This window comes from Furipterus horrens, unplaced genomic scaffold (genome assembly GCF_987537825.1).
Source record: "Furipterus horrens unplaced genomic scaffold, mFurHor1.1.pri manual_scaffold_11, whole genome shotgun sequence".
NCBI lineage: Eukaryota > Metazoa > Chordata > Mammalia > Chiroptera > Furipteridae > Furipterus > Furipterus horrens.
Window position 1 is genome coordinate 9,689,070 of NW_028327181.1, and position 10,636 is coordinate 9,699,705.

The window sequence follows — 10,636 nt, forward strand, 5'->3', positions numbered from 1 at the left end:
CAGGAGACCAGAATCGGCTGTGTCTTCCATTTCCTTATCACACTGTACTTATCACTTTGCAGGTACTGAATAAATGTTTGTTCAGTGGACAGAATGCATGCCCAGGCCCAACAAGTGCAAAGTATTTTGAGATAACTCACACGCAAAATACACACACACATACAAGAAAACCATGACAGTGACCGACAGTTATAATATTCGAGTATTTTAGTACCAATGTGGCCACACTTCTTGCTGAAGCAGTGACCGCAGTAAATGGCGTTAATAACTACACTTTATGCAGAATGATGTGTCCAAATTATCTATCAAAAGGCTGTGCCCTCAATTAAAAAAACATACACAAATAACTCCATTTTACAACTCCCCAGCTACTAGATGTGAGAAATTTCCAGAAATCTTATGGTCTTTTTACTCAAACACCGGCAAGGCTACCTGCGTCAGAATCACCTGGGGTGCTTATTAAATGCACCCTCCGCTCCAGAGCTTCGAGGATTCATAATTCCTGGAGGCTAGGGCCAGAGAATCTGCATTTTAAACAGGCACCCCAGGGGGGTGATTTCTAAGACCCCCAAAGGCGTGAGAGTTAGTACATTACAGGGCTTTTAGAAGAGGAGTCTCGATTAAATTTTCCCTTTAGAACCAGCCCTGTGCCTGCAGTGTGTAGAAATTGGAAGCGTCAAAGATACCCCAAATACCCAGCAACATTCACCCCGAAGCAGGGAGGGCGGCCCCGACAGCGCGCGCGCTGCTGCGCCCCCTGCCGGCCGTCGGCGGCCTCATCCTGGGCGCGTCGGAACGGGCGACTGCGACTGCGCGCTCCGAAGCCCACGGAGACCGCTTCAGGGCGCCTGCGACCAAGCCAAACCTGACCGGAAGCGGAAGTAAGGAACAGTTAGCCTCGCATGCTTCGCAGGCCCCGGCCTTCCTCACCCTGTGGGCCCCGCCGACTTGCAGAAGAGCCGGAAGCGGAAGTTGCTAAGAGGTGGGGGGAGTTTATCGGGAGTGTGTCGGGCTATCTCCGCGCTGCTTGGGTTCGCGCGGGTGCCTGAGCAAGCAGGAAAAGCCGGATCGTGCAACCTCGCCCGGCCTGCTGACCCGGCTCAAACCGGATTCTTGCCCGGAACCCTAGCCTGAGGGGTGCGGTACCCACTGCTCCGACTCTTTCCTTGGGTCCTGTGATCCCCCCCCTGATTCCGGAGGTCCCCTGTCCCTTCCTTGGAGTGAGGCTCGACCCGGTTCGGCTTCCCGGTGTCCCCGCAGACCCTCGCCATGGGCAACACGAGCAGCGAGCGCGCCGCCCTGGAGCGACAGGGCGGCCATAAGACGCCCCGAAGAGACAGCTCGGGGGGCACCAAGGATGGGGACAGGCCCAAGATCCTGATGGACAGCCCTGAGGACGCCGACCTCTTCCACTCCGAGGATATCAAGGTGAGGGGAGGTGGGGGATGTGGAGGTCTGCTAGGCCCTCCGCCGCAGCCCTCTAAAACTCATCATCGGAAGCGGGAAGGAGAGGATACTTCTCCCTCTTCAGTTGAGCGCCCGATGGCTTTGCAAGATCTAGCAGTCCGGGAGCCAGTGTCTAATTACCGATATGAGAAAGTCACCCCGAGGGAGGAGGAGCGCACTTCATTTAAGAGTGAGGAGAAAGCGGCTCTGGGATGGAGTTTCAAATTCTTAATTAAGATCGTGGAGCTAGCAGTAACTGAACTCTGGCGTCTGCTTTTCTCGTAGGTATACTAATTAACTTCACTTTGGGAAGCCTCCCTCCCCTGTAGGAAGACAGGCACTTTTTGTAGTAGTTGCTTTTGCCGTCCATTGCCGATTTTGGAGATAAACCAAAGCACACAAGGAAGCTGAAAGTTGAGTTGAAGAGCTGAGGGCAGTTGCCAGAGGTGTGGGGTCCCGCGCAAAACATGAGGTTCACCCTGCGTCCTTAGCGCCCGCCCCGAAAAGTCAGTCCGCTTTGGGGGCCGGCGGGTGAGTGGGGTGTTAGTCTGACACCTGCCATCATCTGCTCTCCCCTGTTGTGGAACTAGGACTTAATATGTTAAACAGGCCAAAGCAAACATTTTTGCAGACCGAAATGTGGGCCCCCTGCTGCAGTCTGCTTTAATTTATCAAAAAGTCTTAAAACGATTCTTGACTCCTTACGGACCATGTGACCAAGTTTAGGGGAAATGAAGGTGCCTGGCCACCCGTCTCGCGGCCCAACCTGTTCTCTGTTCGCATTCGCTTGCATATTAGTCATCATTGTCCAGTGAGCTCATCGCCTGGCAACTCCTTCCAACTTCACTCACTTTTTTTTCTTAGATGTTGGATCTTGGCTCTAAAGAGGCTGCTTTTATGTGGCCTTACATCCCGTGATTTGAACTTGCTTTCTGGAGAATCTGTTGAATTCCTGAGAAGCTATGTGCATGCACAGTGAACTTCGAAATCATGGTTCTCCGAGGACTTGACATCCCTTCCCCCAGTAATAATTTTGGCCCAAGGATGGCTATTTAAGACGTCATAAGAATCAAATGACTTCCTTCAAGGAGTTTTCTGCTCCTATTCCGAGACTTCCAAAAGAAATATTTAGCTTACCATATGACCTGTGGAAAATGATTTTAAGTAGTGTCCATTTTAATTTCCTCAGAAGTTACTAAAATGATGTAGCAGGCACACTGGGTTGAATGCCCCAGATTGTGCAAAAAAAAAGTCATGGGTTCTTTTAACGATACTAATTTACCATTCTGGCTGTGGTTACTTATCACATTCTCAGTAGAAAATGTTTCCAGTCTGTTCTTCAATCTAAAGATCTTGTTAAGCCCAAGGAAGCAGGCATCTTTTAAGAAATGCTCAGGCCAGTATTTGAAGTGAAGGTGCTAAAAGCATGTTTATACATTTAAGGGGCTCTCCCAGCCTGGAACTCCTGCTCTTTTAGTCTTTGGCTTCTGACTCAGGAAAATGTAACAGATCCAAAAGCACTTAAAGGTCACCCAGAGTTGGACATCCCCGCTTCTCTCTGGAACCCCCCAGTTACACATCACTTCGGGCACTAGGAGTTCCTGTTGGCAGTAAGGAGGGTCGGTCTCTGCCTAAGCTTTTTCTCCCCAGGGTCTGGATGGCACTCAGTGAATACAGCTTTTCTCTCCCTCAGAATCTAGATTTGCCAATTTTCAAGTTCAGAGCTCTGGAATTGTCCTAATAAAGTTTCATGTACTTTAAAATCTTAATTGAGAGGGAAAATGACCTTTATTAAGCTTATCTTGAATTCATTGCAGGCTTCTTCCAAGTGAGTTTTATCATTTCTCCTAGAGTTTTAACGTAGCCCTCTGTAGTAACAGCACTAACAGTAGCTAATCATTTTTAAGCACTTAGTATGTGTCAGGCACCATGCAGAGCCTTTTACTTGGACTTTCTCACTCAGTCTTCACAATCTTAAATTGTTATTTTTACTGCCTCCATTTTGCCAGCGGGAAAACTGATGACCAGTTGTTAATGGGCCTGAGTATAAACCTAGGTAGCAACAGCCGCCTCTTTAGAATGAATTGTCAGTGTTAGGGTAACTGTCCGTGTAGGGAGCTCACTAATGACGGCCTGTCCCTGAGGAAGGTGCTCTATTTCTAGGCTCCAGAGAAGGAGGAATTCCTGGCCTGGCAGCACGATCTGGAAGTGAACGATAAAGCTCCTGCCCAGGCTCGGCCTACCGTGTTCCGATGGACAGGGGGTGGGAAGGAAGTGTACCTATCTGGGTCCTTCAACAACTGGAGTAAACTTCCGCTCACAAGAAGGTAATGGCCTGGCAGTGTTCCCGTATTGTCTCAACCCAGGGATGCTCTTGTTTCTGAACGATCATTGTGGGTGAATAGAAAGGGATGTTTTCATAATAAGGATTCTGAGTGGACAAATACTCTTGCTTAATAATTCATAGGGTTCAGTTCTCACACCCAAGTAGTCTCTAGGTTCAGACACAGTTAGTTATGAGTATTTCTGTTACAGACATCTTCCATTTTAGAGATTCAGCTCTGTGTTTGTCCAGGCAGGACTTTTCCAGAAAAGGAAATCTATTCCTAGTGCTGAAGAGAAAGCACCCAGCTAGGAATCTTCAAGACCAGGATTTGAGTCCACATGTGCTGAGCTAACCTCTGTCATCAACATCTGAGCCTCCGTATTCCTGTCTCTAAGGAGGGAGTGTTGGATCAGCTGATCTCTGAGGTTCCTTCTGACTTTGACTTTCTGTGTATTACTTTTGTTTGAAAGGTACATGTTATGTAGGCATCCTTAACAAGACTCAGTAAAATAGTTCGTCGGGAGCCCTAGCATGGACTTCTGTCTCAAAGTGTCAGTGAAAAAGCGCATCTTCTCTAGGCCAGGCCCTGCTCTTCCAGGGCAATGTTGGCGTAGGAGGGAGCCGCTGGGCACAGTTACAAGTCACTTCGAGTCAGAGGAACAAAACAATAAAATGAAAGAGGTTTTCTGGAACTTTTTAGCAATTCTGTTTGTTTAGGGAACTGTTCGTTGTGCATCCTGTTCAACGGGTCCCCTGTTGTGCCCACGGCACGCTGCACAGAGCAGGGCCGGGCAGCAGGCTGTCGGCCCTAGTGGCCGCGCTCCTTGGCATGCCAAGGTGTTTGCGTGCAACTTGAGAAGGGCGGGTACCTGTTAGCTGTCCTTTGGAGCAAAGGGGGTTTACAAGAAAACATTGCATTCCTGCTTCCTTGTCCACTTTCTAGGTTAAGATCACTTTATTGAATTGTCTGAATGGCTTTGTACTGTTTATGCTCCTGCAGTTTACATGGGAAGGTTTTGTTTTGTTCTGTGGCTGCTTTTGTATGTAAGCTGAGAGGGCAGCCCGCCCAGCTGAAAACCTCTGCTTCTCTTCCCTTGCAGCCACAATAACTTTGTAGCCATCCTGGACCTGCCGGAAGGAGAGCATCAGTACAAGTTCTTTGTGGATGGGCAGTGGACACACGACCCTTCTGAGGTACTCTCCTCCTCCTGCCCTCAGCCCTCTGACTGCCGCACAGTCCAGACCGTGCCAGGTCCCTCTGTCCTGCTGGTAGAAGTCCCTGTGTGTGGCTGAGCTAGATAACAGGGCTGATTATCAAACTGTAGGCACACTTGACCAAGAGGAGCAGGTTGGCTAGCCAGGAATTCTAAAACCACTAACGGGTAACCCCAGAGACTTTGCATGTTATGATTTCTGCCTGTCTCTTCCCAGCCAATAGTAACCAGCCAGCTTGGCACAGTTAACAACATCATTCAAGTGAAGAAAACTGACTTTGAAGTATTTGATGCTTTAATGGTGGATTCCCAAAAGTGCTCCGATGTGTCAGGTATGAACAGTTATTTTATACCACATGTGTGCAGGTGAGGGCTGTGCAGTCTAGAAATGCTGTTTCTCTCTCCTCTCACTCTTGAGATCAAGCTGCCCATTGGGCATACGTTTGTATCTCCCTAAAGAGCCACAAAAAGTTCCTAATTCTGTGGGGTCAGGTGGTTGGCATCTAGCCCCGAGGGAGCATTCCGTCACTGGAGGGTGGGGGCAGTCTCCAGGACTCAGTAGGTCTGCTTGGCCATGGAGAGCAGACAACTGAAACAGAACCAGAGCTTCGTCTCGTGCCAGGGACAGGACCCGGGACTGTCACCTTGGGTCAGTTCCGAGCCAGTCCTGGGGAAGCCTGCCTGCTCACAACCTGCCCAGGGTGCCTGCAGAGTTTCAGCCTGACGGGATGAATGGACACCTCCGTGACCTTGGCCGTCACTTGTGTGGGGCATTAGCACCTAGTCAGGGAGAAGGGGGCTCAGCACAGGGTATGGGCTACACAGCACAGCCTGCTCAGTGCATCTAGTAAAACTTGCCCGTCTCTCAAGAGTTAGCCAGTGAGACCCCAGGAAGAGATGGCCTGGGAACAGCACGTACAGTTCAGGGGGAAGGGTGTGTCGTAATCCGAAGGGTCAACAGCAGCCGCACCGCAGGGTCTGGGTAGTTCTTACAAAGGCTGAGACCATTCCTGGGCCCCTGGGGGTGGCGGTGAAAAGATTCCCCAGGACTGCCTGCCAGTCTAAGAAACTGGATTCGGTTCAGTTTACAGGATGATTCTCCATTGTCCCCTGACTCGACCTGGAGGTCCTGCCACCAGGATCTCTTATTCTCGTCAGCTTAGAAATGACAGTGGTAAATTGACCGTGGTGGCCTTGCTGGGGCTGACAGCTCAGGTTGCTATTGAGTAGGAATTGGAAATCCGAAAATCACATTCTTCTCCGGCTAGCTACCTAGTCTTGCAGAGAAACCGTTTCTTTCTTCTTCAGATAGGTGGGAAGCCCCAAATATCTGCACCTTACTGACAAATGTAATTTTGAGCCACGTACCGAAGCTTTCAGTCACGTTTTCACAGCATAGGTCACCTGGGGACAGAACACTGACCCCTCGCTGCTGGTCAACCCATTTCACGCTCTCTGTAGACTCCTCATTTTTAGACATTTGCTTAAAATCTATATTTACTCCCAGCGGCTCAGTTTCCTGCTGTGGTATGGTTGGGTCGTGTGAAGGGAGCCTGTACCCTCGAGAAGGACAGTGAGGGAGTTGGCAGCACCAGGCCGGGTCAGGTTTATCCCAGCCAGCCCAAGGCTCGGGCGGCCAGCCCCCTCCCAGGTGTCCTTTGAATAGCAGCTCAGTCCCTTCCAGCTGGCCAGACATCACTCAGGGGACTGCTCCCTCCCTTATGAAATACCACGCTGCCAAGGTTCTTAATACACCTGTACGATGCAGGTACCCGGGCGAGAGCGCGAAAGGAACCTGAGAGCGATAGAGTCGAGCGCCTTCGGAGATCAGGTTTCCAGTCTTGTTTCGTTTTGGTTGGAAGTGTGCCAGTGCGTTGTGTGCCCCGTTTTCGCCACTGCCTCTGTATAAACGGACCACTGGGGCTTCCGTTTTACTCTGGCTGGTGGTGCGCATGACGTGGGCCTCGCCGCTGGGGCCTCGCCCGACACCTCGGGCGACTTTGCAGCATTCGCCAGCCCGGCCCGAAGCGAGAAGCGGCGTTGCTCGGCAGCGGCTTGTCCCGTTCCCTTATTGTGAACGGCTTCCTTGTTAGTGTGACCCAGACTCCCTGGCTTCGCCACAGCCGCTGTCTTCTAGAAGCCAGGGACTCTAAGGTCACTGCTGAGTGTTATGCCAGGAGGGTGATTGCCTCTGCTCCTCCTCCTGGGGCCTGTGTGTCCTTCGGGAGAACATAACTCTGTCCTGAGGGGACGAGAGCCAAGCAATACCAGACAGCGCTGCAAATTAAATGAGACTGCTCCTTGGCTCCTAATTTTCAAAGTAAATGTCCTGTCACCACCTCCTAACAGAGCTGTCCAGTTCCCCACCAGGACCCTACCACCAGGAGCCCTACGTCTCAAAACCAGAGGAGCGGTTTAAAGTGCCACCCATTCTGCCCCCACACCTGCTCCAGGTCATCCTGAACAAGGACACAGGCATCTCTGTGAGTACACAGCATCCGGCCACCTCTGGCAAGGCTGCTGGCGAAAAAGCTCCGTGTCGCCAGTCAGTGTTAATTGCGGGGGGGCCCATCTCTGCCGTGGGGAATGGGCTTGTAGCAAGGTGTTCTCCGGTGGGTGCTGCCTCCCTGTGCAGCCAAGCCCGTCGGGGCTGTTCTTCCGTGCGTGTGTTTCACTCCTGCCTCAGTCTAAGCCCCATCCCTTTTAAATTCCAGGACAAAATATATAAACTACCCCTTTTCAGTAAGCTGTGTAACGCAGGTCCTCCTTTGGCACCCACATTTTAGAGTCTAGTTTTAATCACCAAATTGCTTTCAGGAGCATGATTGCTGTTGGATCAAAATTTGGGGTATCTGGGTAACACATTTCCTCTGGGAGGTTGATGTTACTCGCAAAAAGTAGTGTGGATCCTCCCGGATCCTGAAGAACACGCCATTATTCCCCCGTGGTTAATTTCCCATTTTGTTTAACCCTAATCGCCCGGTTCCCCGGCTCGGGAATGCGCAGCCTAATTCTAGAGAGCCTAGATGTTCCTTCAGCTTTGTCCAAGTCACCACCTAAAAGGCACCCATTTATAAGGTGACAAGCGCACGGGGCTGCGGCTCTGGACTCCACGTGGAAGGGGCACACACGTGCTGACACAGGGCACTGAAGGCACGCGTGCACAGGCGTCCCCCGCCGTGGCCGGCGCGTTTCCCGGGGGCCCGCCGCTCTCGGGGCAGGCCCCACCGTGGCCAGAGCACCTACACGCACAGCTGACAGCTGAGAGCGTTTGCCCCGCGCCTTTTCTCTTTTGAATTAGCATTTATAAAATCGGGCAATGGTATGTTGAAAAAAAGAATCCAAATTTCTGGTTTCTCTTAAAAAATTGGAAGGTGTGGCAACATGAAGTGCCAGTCCTGGGTGAGCCTTTGGACGCTTATCCACGTCCTGTCCAGGCGCCTGCCTGAGCCTTACAGACACGAGTTCGCCATCCGCTGCTCAGGAGTGATTGTACCCCGCTTTCTCTGAAAGTGCACTCGTGGGCAGCTCTTTCTTCCTGCCCCTCCTGCAGGAAGGACAGCCACGAGCCACACTTGGTAGAGGCCCAGGTAAAGCCTGGCCAGACACCCCAGTGAACCCAGCACACACCCAGGGAGCACTCCTTAGTTGGAGCGTGAGGCGTGACCCCCTCGCCTCACCTGCCATCCTGGACAAGCCCTTTCGCTGCCTGAGGAAGAAGGGGCACAAGAGGCCACCCCCTTCCTTGGCTACCTGATGCTGTGAAATAAGGTGAGAAGTCGTCTTGATTCCAGACCCCAAACCCTCGTCTGCTTCTGTCCCCTCACAGTGCGACCCCGCTCTGCTCCCTGAGCCCAACCACGTCATGCTGAACCACCTGTACGCGCTTTCTATCAAGGTAACGGCGCATCTCTCGCTGCTGGGGCTGTGGTTCTCAGAGTGCGCTCTGAGGGCCCTCGCAACAGAATTCCTGGGGTTCATATCGAAAGGTGCTGAGCTCCGGTCCTGAAGGCGGGCCCAGGAATCTAGTTATTAAGCCCCCTTGGTGATTCTCGTGCACTCTAAGGTGCGAGTCCCTGATCATCTCCGCCCTCTCTCTCAGGATGGAGTGATGGTGCTCAGCGCAACCCACCGGTACAAGAAGAAGTATGTCACCACCCTGTTGTACAAGCCTATATGAGGAGCTGGGAGCCAGCGTGGGCCCGGGGAACAGCTGCACCGGCGGGCTACACGCGTGCGTGCTTCCCACCCGAGGGAATGGACTGTCAGTTTCCCATTTCACACTCTTTAGAAGCCGTTTCTTACCTGCCCTGGTCCTCCCTGAAGGTCTGTTCTGGGCACAGCAGCTCCTGAAGTGCCTCGGTCTGTAATGGCCGCTCAACTCCCAGTGGCCAAGAACGGAGAAGGGGCAGGAGGCCTGCAGCCCCACCGCAGGGCACGACGGGTGCAGTTCTAAATAGACACCTGCCGAACTAGTCACGGAGACTTTTCTGAAGCCAAAAACAAACACTAGCCACTTTGGTAGCAAAAATATGGGAAGCACGGGCCAAGGCCTCCTAAGATTTCTCATTGTATGTGCGTTGTTAAGGCCATCAGCTTGTCCCTGTTGAGGCCTGACTGGCACTAACAAGTACAGTGTTAGTGTTGTCCTCTGAGGTCAAAGCAATTTTGTCTCCCGCTTTCTGCTCCAGGGAGGTGTAATTTCTATAGAAATTAGAACCTGATTTCCAGGTGAAGTTGTACGATTGTTATTTACACTTACGTGCACGAAGTATTAGTGGTTTGTTTTTTTAACCAGAGGTGGCTGGCTGCAGCCCGAGGGCAGTTTTCTAATCACCTCAACTAGAACATAGATCATGTGAGCAAACTGCTCAGCAATAATCTGTCCTCGGAACAGACTTTGGGAGTTGCTGCCGATTTCTCCATTAAGCTGGGCGATCCTGAGGACTGACCACTGCTAGCTGGAAGGTCATCCAGCTTTTTAGTCTCATTGTATCGAGGTGACAGTTCCCATGAAAACTCTGGAGAAGCACCCTTCCCTGGCCTGTGCCACCGTGCTCAGGACCTCTGGCCCTGCCTAGCAAAGAAGGCTGTAGCCGTTACCATTGCTTCTTCTGGAAGGAACTTGGACCCTGACAACAGCCTTCTAAATTTGTGTCGGGAAGATGTCCTTTGGACCAAAGCAACCTCCACACTCGGTTTCCAGGGAGATGCTGCAGGTGCTCCCATGAGCGCAGGTTCCTGTCCCCAAGTCAACAGAAGCTGTCATTGAGCCCTCTGTTCCTGCTGGGAGACGGCAGAACAGGCTTCCTGGTTTCCAGTGCTTGTTTGGTAAACCCACGTCCAGAATACCCTTTTTTGCTACTGTTTTCAAAACACTGAATTACTATCAACTTGACGTATGTACAGGTTTCAATAAAGCTTTGTAAAGATAACGGGCATGCACGTAGAAAAGGCTTTGATTTTTTTTTCAGTTGTTTGGAAGAGACTGGAATTCTTCCAGAGGTTTATTCAATGCATGCTTTTCCATTGTTTTTATGTCTTGGCACATGTTGAAAATGATACCGTCCTGTGGCACACTGGGGCGAGACTTTGGCAGCCCCGTGGCGGAGGGCCATTTCCTGACCCACCGCTTCCGCACACCGTGTGA

General features: G+C 51.4%; 1 protein-coding gene across 3 annotated transcripts; it reads left to right on the forward strand.

Annotated features, from left to right (window-relative positions):
- Positions 1-882: 882 nt before the first annotated feature.
- Positions 883-10,421, forward strand: PRKAB1 (protein kinase AMP-activated non-catalytic subunit beta 1). 3 transcript variants are annotated; one of them, XM_090291657.1, is made up of 7 exons: positions 889-1,428; positions 3,610-3,773; positions 4,873-4,966; positions 5,204-5,318; positions 7,336-7,469; positions 8,816-8,884; positions 9,089-10,421. In XM_090291657.1, exons 1-7 carry the CDS (start codon positions 1,270-1,272, stop codon positions 9,164-9,166), a joined length of 813 nt encoding a protein of 270 aa, XP_090147783.1. In that variant the 5' UTR covers positions 889-1,269; the 3' UTR covers positions 9,167-10,421. The 3 variants fall into 3 exon arrangements, with proteins under 3 accessions (XP_090147781.1, XP_090147782.1, XP_090147783.1); XM_090291655.1 differs by lacking the exons at positions 8,816-8,884; positions 9,089-10,421 and adding an exon at positions 6,755-6,817 and having other exon boundaries at positions 883-1,428; positions 7,336-8,115; XM_090291656.1 differs by lacking the exons at positions 8,816-8,884; positions 9,089-10,421 and having other exon boundaries at positions 884-1,428; positions 7,336-8,115.
- The last annotated feature ends 215 nt before the right edge of the window (positions 10,422-10,636 follow it).

What these genes read in the sequence shown, in the direction of transcription:
- PRKAB1 (XM_090291655.1), top strand. Translation starts at nt 1,270, where the DNA reads ATGGGCAACACGAGCAGCGAGCGCGCCGCCCTGGAGCGACAGGGCGGC. An exon ending in GGACACACGACCCTTCTGAG is followed by an intron (nt 4,967 to 5,203) that starts GTACTCTCCTCC and finishes GTCTCTTCCCAG; the next exon opens with CCAATAGTAACCAGCCAGCT. An exon ending in CGAGCGCCTTCGGAGATCAG is followed by an intron (nt 6,818 to 7,335) that starts GTTTCCAGTCTT and finishes ACCTCCTAACAG; the next exon opens with AGCTGTCCAGTTCCCCACCA.